The 20,902-nt window shown below is 44.4% G+C and overlaps 1 protein-coding gene across 2 annotated transcripts; it reads left to right on the top strand.

Annotated features, from left to right (window-relative positions):
• The first annotated feature begins 10,481 nt into the window (after positions 1 to 10,481).
• fam20a (FAM20A golgi associated secretory pathway pseudokinase) lies at positions 10,482 to 20,180 on the top strand. 2 transcript variants are annotated; one of them, XM_014179767.2, is made up of 12 exons: positions 10,482 to 10,551; positions 11,604 to 12,083; positions 13,725 to 13,903; positions 14,042 to 14,092; positions 16,167 to 16,245; positions 16,368 to 16,460; positions 17,650 to 17,765; positions 17,939 to 18,119; positions 18,321 to 18,430; positions 18,633 to 18,714; positions 18,804 to 18,863; positions 19,066 to 20,180. In XM_014179767.2, exons 2-12 carry the CDS (start codon positions 11,689 to 11,691, stop codon positions 19,343 to 19,345), a joined length of 1,626 nt encoding a protein of 541 aa, XP_014035242.2. In that variant the 5' UTR covers positions 10,482 to 10,551; positions 11,604 to 11,688; the 3' UTR covers positions 19,346 to 20,180. The 2 variants fall into 2 exon arrangements, with proteins under 2 accessions (XP_014035242.2, XP_014035243.2); XM_014179768.2 differs by having other exon boundaries at positions 10,486 to 10,551; positions 11,776 to 12,083.
• The last annotated feature ends 722 nt before the right edge of the window (positions 20,181 to 20,902 follow it).

Genomic DNA, 20,902 nt, shown 5'->3' with positions numbered 1-20,902 from the left:
ACACTGATACTGATACTGACACTGACACTGACACTGACACACACTGATACTGACAATGACACACACTGACACTGACACACACTGATACTGATACTGACAGACACTGATACTGACACTGACACACACTGACACTGACACACACTGATACTGACACTGACACACACTGATACTGATACTGACACACACTGATACTGACACTGACACACTGATACTGACACACTGATACTGACACTGACACACGCTTATACTGACACTGACACATGCTGATACTGACACTGATACACACTGACACTGACACACACTGATATTGACACTGATACTGACACTGACACACACTGACACACATTGACACTGACACACACTGATACTGACACACACTGATACTGACACACACTGATATTGACACTGACACACACTGATACTGACACACACTGATACTGACACACACTGACACTGACACTGACACAGACTGATACTGACACACACTGACACTGACACTGACACACACTGATATTGACACTGACACACACTGATACTGACACACACTGACACTGACACACACACTGATATTGACACTGACACACACTGATACTGACACACACTGATATTGACACTGACACACACTGATACTGACACACACTGAAACACACTGATATTGACACTGACACACACTGATATTGACACTGACACACACTGATACTGACACACACTGATATTGACACTGACACACACTGATACTGACACACACTGACACACACTGATACTGATACTGACACACACTGATACTGACACACACTAACACTGACACTGACACACACTGATACTGACACTGACACACACTGACCCTGACACTGACACACACTGACACTGACACACACTGATATTGACACTGACACACACTGACACTGACACACACTGATATTGACACTGACACACACTGATACTGATACTGACACACACTGACACTGACAAACACTGACACTAACAATGACACTGACACTGATACTGACACTGACACACACTGACACTGATATTGACACACACTGACACTGACACACACTGACACTGACACACACTGATACTGACACTGACACACACTGATGTTGACACTGACACACACTGATATTGACACTGACACTGACACTGACACACATTATATTGATACTGACACACACTGACACTGACACTGACACACACTGATATTGACACTGACACACACTGACACTGACACACACTGATACTGACACTGACACACACTGATACTGATACTGACATACACTGACACTGACACACACTTATACTGACGCTGACACACACTGACACTGACACACACTGATACTGACACACACTGATACTGACACTGACACTGATACTGACACTGACACACACTGACACTGACACACACTGATACTGACACTGACACACACTGACACTGACACACACTGATACTGACACTGACACTGATATTGACAATGACACTGATATTGACAATGACACACACTGATACTGACACTGACACACACTGATACTGACACTGACACACACTGACACTGACACACACTGATACTGATACTGACACACACTGATACTGACATTGACACACACTGACACTGACACACACTGATACTGATACTGACACACACTGATACTGACACTGACACTGATACTGACACTGACACACACTGACACTGACACACACTGATACTGACACTGACACACACTGATACTGATACTGACACACACTGATACTGACACTGACACACTGATACTGACACACACTGATACTGATACTGACACACACTGATACTGACACACACTAACACTGACACTGACACACACTGATACTGACACTGACACACACTGACCCTGACACTGACACACACTGACACTGACACACACTGATATTGACACTGACACACACTGACACTGACACACACTGATATTGACACTGACACACACTGATACTGATACTGACACACACTGACACTGACAAACACTGACACTAACAATGACACTGACACTGATACTGACACTGACACACACTGACACTGATATTGACACACACTGACACTGACACACACTGACACTGACACACACTGATACTGACACTGACACACACTGATGTTGACACTGACACACACTGATATTGACACTGACACTGACACTGACACACACTGATATTGATACTGACACACACAGACACTGACACTGACACACACTGATATTGACACTGACACACACTGACACTGACACACGCTGATACTGACACTGACACACACTGATACTGATACTGACATACACTGACACTGACACACACTTATACTGACACTGACACACACTGACACTGACACACACTGATACTGACACACACTGATACTGACACACACTGATATTGACACTGACACACACTGATACTGACACACACTGAAACACACTGATATTGACACTGACACACACTGATATTAACACTGACACACACTGATACTGACACACACTGATATTGACACTGACACACACTGATACTGACACACACTGACACACACTGATACTGATACTGACACACACTGATACTGACACACACTAACACTGACACTGACACACACTGATACTGACACTGACACACACTGACCCTGACACTGACACACACTGACACTGACACACACTGATATTGACACTGACACACACTGACACTGACACACACTGATATTGACACTGACACACACTGATACTGATACTGACACACACTGACACTGACAAACACTGACACTAACAATGACACTGACACTGATACTGACACTGACACACACTGACACTGATATTGACACACACTGACACTGACACACACTGACACTGACACACACTGATACTGACACTGACACACACTGATGTTGACACTGACACACACTGATATTGACACTGACACTGACACTGACACACACTGATATTGATACTGACACACACTGACACTGACACTGACACACACTGATATTGACACTGACACACACTGACACTGACACACACTGATACTGACACTGACACACACTGATACTGATACTGACATACACTGACACTGACACACAATTATACTGACGCTGACACACACTGACACTGACACACACTGATACTGACACACACTGATACTGACACTGACACTGATACTGACACTGACACACACTGACACTGACACACACTGATACTGACACTGACACACACTGACACTGACACACACTGATACTGACACACACTGATATTGACAATGACACTGATATTGACAATGACACACACTGATACTGACACTGACACACATTGATACTGACACTGACACACACTGACACTGACACACACTGATACTGATACTGACACACACTGATACTGACATTGACACACACTGACACTGACACACACTGATACTGATACTGACACACACTGATACTGACACTGACACTGATACTGACACTGACACACACTGACACTGACACACACTGATACTGACACTGACACACACTGATACTGATACTGACACACACTGATACTGACACTGACACACTGATACTGACACACACTGATACTGATACTGACACACACTGATACTGACACACACTAACACTGACACTGACACACACTGATACTGACACTGACACACACTGACCCTGACACTGACACACACTGACACTGACACACACTGATATTGACACTGACACACACTGACACTGACACACACTGATATTGACACTGACACACACTGATACTGATACTGACACACACTGACACTGACAAACACTGACACTAACAATGACACTGACACTGATACTGACACTGACACACACTGACACTGATATTGACACACACTGACACTGACACACACTGACACTGACACACACTGATACTGACACTGACACACACTGATGTTGACACTGACACACACTGATATTGACACTGACACTGACACTGACACACACTGATATTGATACTGACACACACTGACACTGACACTGACACACACTGATATTGACACTGACACACACTGACACTGACACACGCTGATACTGACACTGACACACACTGATACTGATACTGACATACACTGACACTGACACACACTTATACTGACACTGACACACACTGACACTGACACACACTGATACTGACACACACTGATACCGACACTGACACTGATACTGACACTGACACACACTGACACTGACACACACTGATACTGACACTGACACACACTGACACTGACACACACTGATACTGACACTGACACTGATATTGACAATGACACTGATATTGACAATGACACACACTGATACTGACACTGACACACACTGATACTGACACTGACACACACTGACACTGACACACACTGATACTGATACTGACACACACTGATACTGACATTGACACACACTGACACTGACACACACTGATACTGATACTGACACACACTGATACTGACACTGACACTGATACTGACACTGACACACACTGACACTGACACACACTGATACTGACACTGACACACACTGATACTGATACTGACACACACTGATACTGACACTGACACACTGATACTGACACACACTGATACTGACACTGACACACGCTTATACTGACACTGACACATGCTGATACTGACACTGATACACACTGATACTGACACACACTGATATTGACACTGATACTGACACTGACACACACTGACACACATTGACACTGACACACACTGATACTGACACACACTGATACTGACACACACTGATATTGACACTGACACACACTGATACTGACACACACTGATACTGACACACACTGACACTGACACTGACACAGACTGATACTGACACACACTGACACTGACACTGACACACACTGATATTGACACTGACACACACTGATACTGACACACACTGTCACTGACACTGACACACACTGATATTGACACTGACACACACTGATACTGACACACAATGATATTGACACTGACACACACTGATACTGACACACACTGACACTGACACTGACACACACTGATATTGACACTGACACACACTGATACTGACACACACTGATATTGACACTGACACACACTGATACTGACACACACTGACACACACTGATACTGATACTGACACACACTGATACTGACACACACTAACACTGACACTGACACACACTGATACTGACACTGACACACACTGACACTGACACTGACACACACTGACACTGACACACACTGATATTGACACTGACACACACTGATACTGATACTGACACACACTGACACTGACAAACACTGACACTAACAATGACACTGACACTGATACTGACACTGACACACACTGACACTGATATTGACACACACTGACACTGACACACACTGATACTGACACTGACACACACTGATGTTGACACTGACACACACTGATATTGACACTGACACTGACACTGACACACACTGATATTGATACTGACACACACTGACACTGACACACACTGACACACACTGACACTGACACACACTGAAATTGACACTGACACAGACACTGACACACACTGATATTGATACTGACACACACTGACACTGACACACACTGACACACACTGGTACTGACACTAACACTGACACTAGTAACAAACAATAACAGCACTACAGACACAGCCTGACACAAAGGAGCTTGGAGCTCTCTCTCTCTCTCTCTCTCTCTCTCTCTCATTCACTGTCCTCTCTCTCTCTTTCTCTCTCTCTCTCTCTCTCTCTCTCTTTCTCTCTCTCTCTCTGTTTGCCATTTACAACCAGAACCTTATTTCCCTCCCCTCCCTCTCCCCCAGGTGTCTCTGTGTCACCAGCTGTATGGGGACATCCAGAGGATGATGAAGGCGAGAGAGGAGGCAAGTGTTTTGGGGCGTGTGCACAACCTTCCAAGCCCTGGACGTGCAGGTGAGTCAAGGTCAAATGTCACAAACCAGCATTCCCTCCGAGCTATAGTTGATTCATGTATTGCATTACATTGTATTGTTACTGGGTTTATAAACATTTGGTTGCTAAGGGACTTGACATTTAAATCTGGGTTACTTACACCAGTATTATAATAGCTATTACCAGTAATATAACTGAAAAAGACCAATGATCAATGCAGAAGGAATTTTACAGCATAACTCCACATCCTTTAGGCAAATATTCTGTGATCAGAAGGACTGGAGTAGAAGAGGGAGCAGAGGAGGAGGAAGAACATTGCTGTTCTATTTCGGAGAGGTTTTTGGGGAGAAAAGGTATTTGTCTGCACTGTTACATAGCGACGGAGTTTGGATGCAGTTTCTTCTCTCTCACCATCTTTCTTTATTTCCCCTTCTCTCTCCCTTCCTCTATTTGTCTCTCCCTCTATTTCCCTCTCTCTGTCTCCCTGTGTTTGTTGTGTGTCTGTTGCCATGCTCTGCCTGAAGTGAGGGATTTTGACCTGCTGACTCAGTGATGGTCAGTGAGGGTGGAATGGAAAGAGCAAGATAAAGAGAGGTTTCAAAAGATTCTCAGGCTTAGAGGGAATTATTCCAACAAAGAATGGCAGAAATGTTTTGTTCTTCGAACGTCAGTCCTAAGCCTGCATGACAAATGTATTCTCAACCTGAACTTTGAACCTCACACTCTTCCTTGAACCTCCTCCCATTCCCTCTCATTCCCATATCACTCTGCACCTCCTTTACCCTCATCCCCTCTTTTTCTCCCTCTTCTCCTCTTCCCTCTCATCCTTCTGTCCCAGGACTGTCAGGAGGTGTTCTTACCGGAGGATTTACCTTTGAGCCTGTGGATGCAGTGTCAGGCTCTGAGGTGTATGAGTGAAGTGGGGCTTAGCTCCCTACCGCTGTCAATCAACAGATCAGAGCAAGAACAGGAAGCCACCTGACCAGTCTCCTCTTCCTCCTCCTCCTCTTCCTCTTCTATCAGATCAGACATTGGGATGTCTGTCTGTGATTCTCCCTGCTGTGTCTGGCCCTGGGTAGAACGCTGTACCTCAGAAATGCACTCATGCACCTAGTAATGTCCTGTGTTTAGTACGCTGTAGGGCACTGTATACATGCCAACAATGGGACTACAGTACGTACTATAACACCTCAAATAAGCTAGGCTAGCTTCATGGTAAAGAAAATATGTTGGAAAATGAAGTAAGGTCTTTCATATCTTTCAGTTATAATGTCGCTTACTTTGTCTTTTACCCATGGACTTTCTTCACACCTGAAATAACCCCTTAGTTTGAAAACAAACACAATGACAAAACAGCTCAAATGCGTGTTTTTATACATACCCTGATTCTAGTCTACTGTTATCCCAGGGAGTGCGTGTGAGTCAATGTGTCTGGTGCTACTGTATCAGTGACGTGCGGTAAGGTCGGTGGCTGGGTAAGCACTAGCGTTTAGCAAAGCTAGTTTTACTCACAGATAAACCTTGATGAAGCTTAACGTTCACCATAAAACAGATAGCGCCCAACAACCAGAGTGGTTTAGGCTATTAACTGAAATTGACCCCCCAAAAAATCACAAATTGTAAATACCAAAGTAGCAAAGATACACAACCGAAACCTCTGACGGCGACATATTTCAATTTCATCCGACAAAATGATACACTACTGAACTGCTCAGCTATAGACCGATGTAGCATCCACAGTTACAACTGATAGGTGGCACTAAAATACCAATATATGGACACAATTCATCCGAATAGTCCAAAGCCTTTCACAATGGATTTACAATTCTTCCAATGATCATGGCTTTTCCGTGCCACTAGTGTGAAGTGAAATAGCTGGCTAGCTAATTAGATGCGTGGCTTTCAGATCACAGACATCATAAATAAAACATAATGTCCAGGATACATATAGATATAGCGAGTTACAACTAAATAGCTAAGCGAAATGTTACATTAAAATTAAACAAACCAATGCATGGCATAGTCAGCTAGCTAGCTGCTAACGTGGTCTGAAAACAACAATCAAAACAAGTATTTCATAGTAGCTATAACACTCACATACATATTTACAACTAAATAGCAAACGCGACATATCACTTAAATATCTAGCAAGATATATAAGCTATGTCTTACCTTTTCAGCCGGTCGGTTTTGAATCCCTAAGCTTAGCTAGCTAGCAAGCGCTTTCCACTTTGTGAATGCAAATACGAGGTTCACACTTGACACTGACACAAAAAGTCATTCCCATTCCTTACATCCACAAAGCAAAAGTAAATGTCCAAGATCTGTAAAAGTCTGGGTAAAACGTATTAACTGATAATGACTTTTCAGACAAGTGGACAGTCTAATATTCATTTCTTTAATGCAGTTTAATTAAGGAATTAAAAAAAAGATATAATCATAAAAACGACCAGAATCATTAGGAAAAAACATGAAATAAACCATAAAGAATTAAAATGTGTTATATAATGTAAAAAATTATTTGGCTTTTCATTAACAGCTTTTTTTATTAGATTATCACAGTGTAAGCACGGTGTACCCTTACTGCACGTCACGGGGTACTATGTTATGGCAGGGCTGGCGTCCTTACAGGGTAATGCGATACAACTTTGACTAAACTACTGCAAGGAACTCTAGAGCATTCAAGGTCAGTCGCTGTGCCATTTTTTTCTCCTCTCTTGTCCTTTCTCTACTTCTTCATTGGTTTTATCTGTCACATTTCTCTCTCTTTCTTCCCCCACTCTCTATCTCTTTCTCTCTCTCTCCCTCTATCCCTCTCTCGCTCCCTCTCTCTCTCTCTCTTTCTCTCTCTTCCTCCCCTTCTTCCTCCCCCCTCCCATATTTTTCCCATCTCTCTGTCTGACCTGTTTGGCACTATCATCTCCCACAACATGTTCTGGTTCTCATGACATCATCGCAAAGACCAAATAACAGGAATCAGGGTGAGTTGTGATGACAGGTGTACATAAAATACACCACCCACTGGGCACAGACGTCAATTCAATGTCTATTCCACGTTGGTTCAACGTAATTTCATTGAAAGGACGCGGAAACAACGTTGATTCAACTAGTGCGTGCCCAGTGGGCAGGCTTCACTGTGTAAGAAGAAAAGAGACTAAACCTTTATCAGCACAATTACATTTTTTACAATATTATCCATCCCATCCTCATCACTGCACATTTTAATTATAGCAGTAAAAACAATGACGTACAACCTGGGTAGTTTTGTTGGGTTGTTTTCTTATTCTATTTCCCCCCTACTTATTGCCTTCGTGTGTCCTCCTTGTGTATTTCCCCAAAGCCAGAGTTATGCTATTTTACACTTGGTTTTCTGGAGAGAGAGTGAAACAACATTTCTAGTAGGAGCAGAGCAGTGTTTGTGTCGGGGATAAAACAGAAACAGACAGGGATAGCTCAAAGCAAGTAAACAACTCACGGTTCATACTTACACAGACATTATATGTTGCTTTCGGAATTATCAGATGATAATGTGGAGGTATTATGAATTGAACCCATATTATAATTTAAAAAATGATTTCTCTCTATCAGTGTCAGGCTACCAAGGTTTATTTTAAGGGGACTGTGACAATAGCCTTTTAAGGAGTCACATGCAAACAACAGTTTCATTAAATGGAAAACTCAGTATGTTGTGAAAAAGCGTGGTCGTCGCCTGTCTAAATAAAATGCTTATTTTTACATCAAACATTTAGGTTTGTTAGAACAACAATAGCTGCTCATATTTTCATAGTTGTGGTATTCCTAGCACTTCTAGGGAGTGCTCACTTCACTCATTTTAGTGTCTTCACACAGAAGCACTTTAACCGCTAAAAGGTCAGGTTATGGACGCCTTTCGGTAATTTCCAACATCAATCAAGGAGAGTCTGGGTCCATTTTCTCCTTCTCAGCGAGAGAGTGAAACCCCCCCAGAGAATGAGTTCCACACACACACACCCAAACACATGACAGATGTTTCTAAAATACCACAGTAACAACAACACACAGATGGAGTCTGGGAAATACCCTCTGAGTTTCTTGCTGCTCAGGGAATGAGAATAACAAATGTAGTCTACTGTGACTTTTAGTCGTGCCATTGAAGAACCTTTTCTCCCACTGAAACAGCAGAAGCATAAAAAAGAGTGTATGAGTGTGAGTGTCTGTCAACGCTGTCTTACTCTGTGTGGGTAGACGTATTCTAGCTCTCTTCACCATGCTCTCGCTCTCTCTCTGTCTCCCTCTCTCCCTCTTGCAAGTATGACAGAGTAAGGGAGGAGTGTGTCCGTGTGTGTGTGTGTGTTTTCATGGGAAGTGGGACGGGGAGGAAAGTGCTGTTGGAACAGTGCCTAGGAGCTGAACATAGTGAAGCTGAGACGAAAGGAGGGAGGTGTGTAGAGGAGAGGAAGAGTGCGGCAGCAGTGTAGAGGAGAGGAAGAGGGCGGGAGCAGTGTAGAGGAGAGGAAGAGGGCGGGAGCAATGGAGAGGAGAGGAAGAGGGCGGGAGGGAGGGAGCAGTCTAGAACAGAGGAGTAAAGGAGAGGAAGACCGAGAGGAGCAGAGGGGAGAGGAAGAGGGGGAGTGGATCTGACTGAGGAACAGGTGAGAGGAGTTGAGATTACAGGAGATGGGTGGAGAATAATAGAATAAAAGAGGTGCAAAGGGGGAGGAGTGGAGAGAGACGAGAGAGAGGTGAAGAGGAGAGAGAATGGAGGAGAAAAGAGGAGAGAGGGTGTTGAGAGTGTTGTGTTCACACCCGACTCACCCAACGGAAGAGAGGAGAGCAAGAGACAGATGACCAGAGACAAGGCAATCACACTGAGACGGTTGACTTAACACACCCACCAACGCACACACACGCCACACACACACACACACACACACACCACATATACACCACACACACACACACACACACACACCACACATACACCTAAAGAGAGCAACTCAGACACATGCACAAAGACTGTAAATCTGTTCAGACACATGTACAAGTAAACACACAGACAAACACACAGACAAACACACAGACAAACACACACAGACTTTCACTTTTCTCAGAGAACACTGTTCGCTAGGTCCAGAGGAATGCGTTCAGGTGGACGAGAGGCGACCAGGAAACACACACTGGACTTGGACCTGCAATCTCCCACCAACAGCCGTGTAACAAACACACACACACACACCGTCAGAGCAAGACCAGGAGGACAGAAGCTGGACTGCACTCTACATTCTGCTGTGACAAGAGATGGGCACACACTCTCGTCACAAAACAATCTGTCACTTGGAGTAACACACTGTTCCTCATCTGATCTGAGCCAGAACGGAACCAAGCACCTGGAACCTGGAACATTGACTGTGTCCAGCACATGCTTTGGGCTTTGACCACCTTCATCCAGGAGGATTGCACACAGACAGAGACCCAGATCTAGCCTCTGACCTCTCACCTGTAACCTGTGGCTGGCGGTGTGACGGCTTGTCTACTGTGGAGCAGCACCTACTCTCTTTCTCTGTTCTCTCTGGTCTCGCTCCTTACATGGTCTCGTTCTTTAGTCTCACTGTCTAGTTTATTATCTTGGTCTCTCTCTTCTGTCTTTTAAGACTTCTTTGGTTACTCTCTCCATCTTCTTGTTCTCTCCCGTGTCTCACCCTAGCCACTATCTCTCTCCTCCAGTCTTTCTGGTCTCGCTTCTGTCTCTCCCCTCCATCTCCCTCTCTGTCTCCTCACATCCTCCCGCTATGATGCTGAGGAGAGACCGTCTGCTCCTGTCTGTGACCCTCACAGCCATCTTCACTGCTGACCTCTACTTCGTCCTGCTCCCCAAGCTCCGCCACAGACAACCAGGACCAGGTGATGGAGGCTGCATTTGTCCCTCCTCCAGGGGGACTAACTTCACCATTGCTGGGTACAGCGGCCTCACCACCCCCTGGCCCTCCAACACCACCTCAATGGACCTCCAGGGGATGGAGGTCAGAGCTACGGACAACCCTACAGATTGGGGCTCGAAGCTGGGGAGGCTGTTTGCTCACCCCCTGTATAACATCCAGACACCGGAGCTGGTGCTAGAAGAGAGGCTGTTACAGTCTGAAGAGGTAATGGGGTATTACAGGAGGAAGGTTTCGCGCTGGGAGAGGTGAGTACAGTACACACAGCCCTGAGTTTAGACATTTCTCAATGTTTTGTTGTGGTTGTGATTTAGTTTTGGTGGGACTAGAAATGTTAGGAGACATGTGTGTTTCCCCACTGTGGCTTCGATATGGTGGAGGGGTATCCCTGAAATTACAGCTGTGGATCCCTGACACGTGCATAAACACACCGTTCTCTTTCTCCCTCTTTCTCTTATTCTCTCTCACACACGCACGCACAGACACTCAAGCATAAGCACGTCGACTCAAAACGTTTTATCTTAGGCAAGCAATTTTTCCATAAAGACTAACCCCGTAAAATGTCTTTAAAGTCGATGTTGTAAACAGCATTTAATGGTGGTCTGGAAGCAGTACTCCAACATCATTTGAGAGGCTATGTCTGGATCTCCCTGTGCTAGGTAAACAAGACCCTTAAACCTGATGAAATCCTTTAAACCTGTGAGAGCTGAACAGACTGTAGCTGTCTTGACTCCTGTCTAACACTGTCCATCACAGCTCAGTGCATTCCCCTCAGAGAGATCCTGTTTGGGCTTCATTGGTGGAAAACCAGAAGAAATATGAAGAGAGGAGGTTTCTACCCCCTTGGCTTACTTTTAAATGGCACATAACAATAGATACCCCAGGGCTTAGAGTCTTGCAAAAATCTTGCAGCAGCCTGTTAACAGAAGAGAAGTGGACTTAACAAGAGGATGGATGGTTTTCATAAGGACTTCTGGGGAAAGTTTTGACTGTTTTATTTGGAGGCTGAAATAGAGCAGTTATAGTTTACAAGTCAACCACTACGATTTATGGTGTGTGTGTGTGTGGGTGGCATACAACAATAGTTTGAATCAAGACCACTGAAAGCCAGCTGCTTGGTTCCTAGTTTCTAGTTTCTGGGTTTGTGGTCTCCGGTTGTGGTCTGTGGTCAGCCTTCCTGTGACGACCCCTCCTGTCATCTGACCACAGCAACTGATGATGTTTGAACGCAGAGAAGCAACCAACCCTCCCACCCACCGTGGTCAGAACTGGCACAACGGTGCACCAATGCACATGCTTCCCAAACCTCCTTAATGGTTTGAATGTTTGCTTTGGATCCGGGGTGATTCCTGCCCTTACTTTAAGTGTTTGTTCCTGTGGGGATACATACAGAAGTGTCAGGAGAGGAAGGAAGGGGGATTTCTAAGTGAGGGCGAACAGCTCGGAAGCTTCGAGAGGGAGTCAGAGAGTCCAAGAGAGAGGTGGCGACTGTTTACTAGGCTTTAGTTTGTCTGGAATGCTGCCACTACAAATGTTTTCCTCCGAGAATAATCTGCATTTGTCTTTGACTGATTACCGCTGACTCTATTCTCCTCTGTGGAAATACCCTAAAGGTTTGGATGATTGTTGGTCCGGTGAAGGAGCTGTTGTCCTCACCATGGATGTTGCAAGTGTATTTTTAAAGGCGCTTTCAATAAAGTTTGATTTGATTTGATACTGTATGAGTTTCACAGTGTGTATCACAGGCTTTCAAGGATAACTCCACTGTTTTGCATACTCTAACTCTTCTCTCACCCCCTCAGGCATACATTATGACGTTGTACAGCAAGGGCAAGGCTATGCATAAACTTAACACCACTGTAACACCCCTCTCTCTCTCTCCCTCCCAGGCATATGAAGCTGTACAGCGAGGCAGCAACGTTGCTGGAACACCAAGCGACCTTTGACCCTGAGGCCAGCTGGCTGAAGTTCCACCTGGGTATTAATCGCTACGCTCTGTATGCCCGCGAGGACCCCACAATCACCCGCCTGCTGAAGGACATGCAGTCCACCACCGTCATCAGCGCAGGTTGGACCTGTTGTATGAGTGTTATAACCATTCATATAAGCAGTATTCATATGAGTGCATGCAGGTGCTATAGGACCCGAAGCTTTAATCATTTATATGATTGTTATAGGTATTCATTGCAGAAATGTCTTTATGCAGATTACACTCAAGACGAAAAGGCCCTCAAAGGAGCGTGTGACTGTACCCGGGGTAAGGTCCAGTGCTGTCTTGTCTACGTATCTGCTCTGTTTTGTTCCTCTGTGATTTATGTGTTTTGTGTTCTGTGGTGGAATATTCTATTCAAGTGATAGAGACTTGGTCATTTCTTCAAACAATCATCTTTATTCAATATCGATTAATTATGGCAATAATTAAACCGTCGACTCAACACTCTTGACTGTTGGGTTGAGAGCCTACCCTTTACAGAACATGCTGTTTCTTATATACCTGATACCAAGATTGCTCAGTCATAGCTGGTTCAACTCCCCCCATATAGATTGGGGGCACCATAAGCCACTTTGGGTTCATCCTGTGGTCATCTGCTTCTGGTATTGTCTCCCAGATGCCAGGATAATTAGGACTACTGAGGCATTTGTTCTGTTCCTCCAGGCTAACTCTATCTCAGTGACACCCACCACATCTGATCTATGGAAGGCCAGCTGTAGGTTTTAATCACCAAGCCATCACTTAATCAGTTGCCAGCCAAAGCTCCATAAAGACTTCTCTCAGTTAACTCAGAAAGGAGAGAGAGTCCTAAGAACCTTACTCTATTAAATAAAACAACCATTTGGTGCATAAATATAACATCATCTTGTAAACCTGCTACCACAGTTCTTAGATGCATTCCATTTGCTTAACAAGTTTCCCATGAGGACAGGGAGAGAAAAGAGAGAATCAGTTGACGCGGTCATCTTCATGACTGGTTCTTTTGTAGTTTTGCTCCCTCTGTTATTTCCTTTGGTGCTCAGCCGTGCTATCAGAGCCGAACACCCAGTCGCACCACCGACAAGACTTTTGTTTTCATCTGGTTCCAAGCTCCATAAATTAGCATCATTTTAATTTCTCACACTCTCCAGATCTTCATAAGTCACATCCCTGGAGACAGAGAGCAGAAACAGACTCATTTAGTTCAAAGGAAGAGTGTTCTTTAAAAAGCTTTATCTCATGAAGCAGGAGAGTGGGGAGATGCTACAACAGCCCACACACCGGCAATCTCCACAGCTTTGCTATACCTTCAAGCAACAAACAACTCAGACCATGGATACACACTCACACGCTCACAGAGAGACAGACAGACAGACAGACAGACAGACAGACAGACAGACAGACAGACAGACAGACAGACAGACAGACAGACAGACAGACAGACAGACAGACAGACAGACAGACAGACAGACAGACAGACAGACAGACAGACAGACAGACAGACAGACAGACAGACAGACACAGCAATCTCATCTAACAGGGACCTGCAGCCGGCTGCATTCCAAGATTTGTAGAGCTTCCAACCACACTCCCTAAAAACACACAGGTGGCTCCAACCACAGCAACAACACAAACACACTTCCAAGAACCCAAAATCCCTCTATTCCTCTGTTCCGCTTTAAAAAAAAAAATTATTTATGGCTTTTTCAACCACTTCTGGAACAGTTGAAATAGCAACAATGTTCCCTTTGCACTTCAAAGCTTGTTTGTGTCTGTTTGATTTCCCTCCAGTTAAACACAGCGGAGAGAGATTGTAAACTATTAATAAGCCACAACTTCAGAAGACAGCTGAATCAGCTGGAATCAAGAGGAGAAGTGTGTATCTTTATGGTTACTGGTTAGCCTTGCTTTCTGCCACGCTATGCTAAATACCCTGACATACTAGAGAAACCCTACTGAGTGTAGTTCTCCATCTGTGGAACCATTACAGCCTCTGTCATGGTCTTATCATTGGGAACAGGTCCAGGCTGAAACAGATCTAGAGCAGAGAAAAAAATATCCAACAGAATCAAATAGAAACCCCAAGGATTCGAGCTGCAAAATAAACTTGGGTCAGATTTCCGGCCAACTATGTGTTTTTTGGATAGGATTTCTAGCGAGCTTAGCTTTGCCAAGCTTTCTCTCTGTACGAGACGAAGAGCTGCCGAGAGAGACACAGAAGCTGAGGGCAGGTGGTTGGCTGAGTGGTTGGTTAGAGAAAAGGCCTCATTTAGTTCATTTAATTTCTGATCCGTCACTGTCTCTCTCTTTATCTTTCATGTTCTCTCTCGATCTCTTTCTCTCTCTTTCCCGGTATCAGTGGTGAAGCCCAGTGGATACCACCTCAAGCTGGCCCTGAAGATGCAGAACTTTGGCAAGGCCATGTTCAAACCCATGAGGTGATTGTTTTTTGGGGAAATCAATCAGGGGGAGTGCTCTGGTTTGTAGTGATATTTTGAACAGTGCTGTAGTTATATGAACCCCTCGTTAGCAACTCTCTCCTCTCATCTCCTTCTCTCAGACAGCAGAGAGACCAGGAGACTCCTGATGATTTGTTCTACTTTGTTGACTTCCAGAGACACAATGCTGAGATTGCTGCCTTTCACCTGGACAGGTAACCTTGGCAATCTGTACTCTCCTCATATTTATTTCGTTTTTTTTAATTCAACCTTATCTTACCTGGAACTCTCTCGCGGATTCAATCTATTTTCTGAGAAAGCATATAAGAAACCTTCAAATTGAATGATTTTCAAGCATACTGTATTTCCCAAGTTGCCTCCCAACAAACAGATCCTAAAATGTGTACCTCTGTATACCTTTGATTGTGAAAGAGTGTCCTTGGGGAGATTAAGGCCTCTCCACTATTTCAACATGTCTCCTTCCCAAGCCAAGCATTTTATTTCCACAGACTTAGGTGTAATTACTGCTGTCTACTGTAAAGTCTCTCTAACCTCCATGCCTCCAGATTACTGCACATTAACTGAAGTGACTCATCAGTCACATACAGTCATTTGAGTCACAGCTTATCAACCCAAAACCGCACAAGACAGCAAGTCAACGTGGTTGATATACCTTGACGCACAACAACATTATGGATGGGTGTACATGGGTGTAGGCTAATAAAGCTCAAAGACGTTATCAAGTTATTACGTTCCATACATTTTTACCTCACAATATGCCATTTAGTCAATTTTGAATTTCACGAAGTGGAAAAGAAGAGAAGAAAAGAAAGAGTAAATGCTCGGTTATCATTCATGAATTGAACACTGTGACTCTACACTACCGTACTGTCTAAGGCTAGATACTGTATGTCTAGTCTGTCTGTGTGTTCCCACTGTGTTGTGTCTCTGTCTCTGTGTTGTGTCTCTGTCTCTGTGTTGTGCCAGAGGCTTTATCATTATAAGGCCCAATCAGCAGGTGAGATACGCAGCACCTCAATAACATCTACAGTATTTAGTCTCAGATACACACACTGATGACTGTTATTGAGACACACAATTCTGTCAGACTGTAAATATGGCCCTGGGGGCTGTTGCCACACATCAACAACTGCTAGACTACACAGCGGGGAACGGAGGCAATTACATAGGCGTTATTATGGATAGAAATCTGTAAAGATGAATTCAATTCCTGTGACTTTGCCTATGTCAACTGAGGTGAGAGATTGCAGGAGCTATGAGTTCATCTGACTTTCTATTGTTTGTTCTGTTCAGAATGGAACTCTTATTTCTACAACTCTGAGTAGCAGAAGATGTATGAGTTTGCGTTCATCAGAATGGAACTCTTATCTTTCTCTCTTCTAGAATCCTGGACTTCCGGAGGGTACCACCAGTGGTTGGCAGGCTGGTGAATTTGACAGGGGAGATTCTCCTGACCACTCACAATGAGGACCTAAGGAGTGTGTTCTTTACCTCACCAGGTAGGCATTGCCCTACTGGAGCAATATAGTTCCACAATAAGACTATTTGGCTTGAGAGTCTAAACACCTGCTACCTAGATCTTAATGAATTAGTCTGTGATTAAAAGGCGAGGATGAATACTGCTGGTTTAAACTAATCTACAGTATATCTATCTATATTCTCTTTCAAACAGCGAACAACACGTGTTTCTTTGCTAAGTGTCTGTACGTGTGTAAGACGGAGTATGCAGTGTGTGGGAGCCCTGACCTGCTGGAGGGCTCCATGTCAGCCTACCTCCCCGGTCTCAGCATCGCCCCTCGCATCTCCATCCCCAACCCGTGGATACGATCATACACCTTCACCGGCAGGGAGGAGTATGCGCACAACCCTTACTTAACACTGAGACCTACTGTCGTCACTTCCCATATGCCATTTTGGAGCCTCTCATTTCCATTTAGAAAGTTATCCATTTTACTGTTTTTTTGATAAGGTAATATGGCAGACTGAACATCTTGGTACAATGAATATCTTGTTATACTATCTTGTTACAATCTGCGTGTGTCTGTCTCTACCAGGTGGGAGGTGAACCCCTTATACTGTGACACCATAAAGCAGCTGTATCCCTACAACTCAGGGAACCGACTGCTCAACATCATAGACATGGCCATCTTTGACTTCCTTATTGGTATGTACGACCACCCATCACCCCTGATGGATCCCTGTCGTTGTTCCATATGACACCCTATTCCCTATGTAGTGCACTACCTTTGTCTATACATTGAATAAACACGCTGTGTCACAAATGACTCCCTATTCCCAATTACAGTGCACTACTTTTGTCTGTAGCCCTATGTGAGTGAATATTTGTTCTTGGCACTCTCCCTCAGGTAACATGGACAGGCACCATTATGAGATCTTCACCAAGTTTGGAGATGAAGGTTTTCTTCTTCACTTTGACAACGCCAGAGGGTGGGTACTAGAGTTGCTTTATAACTTCAGTCATTGCACAATGGAATATTTCTAGTTCTCTTATGATGACATCACGTCCTGTGTTTCAGGTTTGGGAAGCATTCTCAAGATGAGATGTCCATACTGGCTCCACTGTCACAGTGCTGCATGTAAATATGGAGAGCATACACTGTAGTCACTAACACAGATGAACTAACACCAATATTGAACCTGTATTCATATTTAACTTGGCATGGCAATTCTCGAGGCAAGTCTCACTCTCTGCCTATCTCTCCCTCATCCTCTCTCCCCCTCTTCACTTCCATCCCTCCCCTCCCTCTACCCCCTCTCCCACCCCTCCTCACCTCTCAGTATAAAGCGTTCCACGTTACTGCGGCTGCAGCTCCTCTCCCAGGACCGCTACAGGCTCAGTGACGTGATGAGGGAGTCCCTGGGAGGAGACGCACTGCAGCCGGTCCTTACTGAGCCCCACCTGCAGGCCCTGGACCGCCGGCTGCAGCGTGTTCTGAAGACAGTCCACAGGTGTGTCCGCAGGCTGGGAGAGGCTCAGGTGATCACCACAGACTTTGTTGATACCTCCGCCATGCCTGAGTCTGTCAAACCAGTGTCTGCGCCCAACAAGGAGAGGTAACTAAGGTTAACAAGGAATTCAAAAGAAGTGCACTATAATAAGGGAATAGGGTGACATTTTGGACGTATCCCCAAGTCCTACAAGGTAACTTTATACCAAGGGCAGCCTGAGGACCATGATGGCAGGTGACCTCGTCCTGTAAAAGCAGGAACCACAAGGTCTGGTCCCTCTCACAGTGTAATGCATTCCGAACTAGTCTTTGAAGTCAAACCTTTGGAATGATACGGTCTGCTTTGACAATAGACAGCAGCACTGCTTTCCTGCACTGTCAAAATGTCACACATGGCCTTGGGCTATGAGGTCACCTGAGGTCACCTTCCACCCTCTCTGGAGATCCCCTCTGCCTTGCAGTGCATTGAAATGGACCTACAGTATCAGTGCATCAAAGGAGCCTAGTGACTGTGGAAGAAGCACTGGATAATTTAAGATGATTTCTGCCTTTTCACGATTTCACACCTTTCTTCAGTACTCAACAGTCATGTGACTGTTATTTCAATTCTATGTAAGGATGATTCCACATCGGTTCTGTGAAGTAACCTTGTGCCAACAGATATTTAATCAAATATACATTTGTAAATAAAGTTTATGATTTTGGGTGATTCATTGAACAAAATTCTAATACGAAGAAATGATGACACTTCAATACGCATTATATTTCCACTGCTTTCTGTTGTGTAACTGTTTTGATTGATCTGGATTCACATTAGACATACATAGTGAAAGTTAAAAGGAAAGAGAAACCGAGAGAACGTGCATGGATGAAAAAGAAAGTGTGTGTATGAGGTGTTTCTTCCTACAGGAAAGTGTTACCTATTAAACCTTCATATAAACGGCCCATGGTTTTTCCAGATAGCACGTAGATGTCTAATGCCCGTCTGTCTGTCTGTCTCATCAGGTGTCTGTCTGTCTTTCTGACTGTCTCATCAGGTGTCTTTGTCTCATCAGGAGGTGGCTGTCTGTCTGTTTAATCAGGTATCTGTCCGTCTGCCCTTTAAGCGCTTTCACAACCTTAACACACCCTGACATAAATACCTCAACCTCATCACAGCTACAGTACTGTATGTGTACGTGCAGCTTTGTTCTAACTAGTCTGAAACAAAGTATTGTCTTCAAACAACATTCTGTTTGATGCCATTTCATCTCAACATGTCTGGACCTTTTGCTCCGAGCTGTTCTCATTGTTGTCCTGACTACAAATCCAATGCATCCTGATGTTTTTGAAGAGGGAGAATAACCACAACTATTTTAAAGAGCCTGAGTAAGTGAAATCACACCAAATGAAGTTTGGCTTCTGTCCAACAATGCTGGAGGGAGCTTATGGAAGACTGTTTTATAAGGTGTCAGCAGCAAAAACGCTCAGAACATTTATTGGTTGTGCAACATTGACTGATCATAAATGCATGCAGGAGTGGGTTCTGGGTTTACTAACTTTATGAGCTCTCCAATGAAGTGGGTGGCTTTCTTTCATCCACCGACAGTTAAACATCTAATTTCACCGAACACCAATAGCCTACAGTGGAGTCCTTTTCTCATCTCTTTTCTTCATATGCACTGAAC

Source organism: Salmo salar, chromosome ssa28, assembly GCF_905237065.1.
Source record: "Salmo salar chromosome ssa28, Ssal_v3.1, whole genome shotgun sequence".
In the NCBI taxonomy this organism is placed as follows: domain Eukaryota; kingdom Metazoa; phylum Chordata; class Actinopteri; order Salmoniformes; family Salmonidae; genus Salmo; species Salmo salar.
Note: the sequence above shows the minus strand (reverse complement) of the source record. Positions and strands in the feature narration are given on the sequence as shown.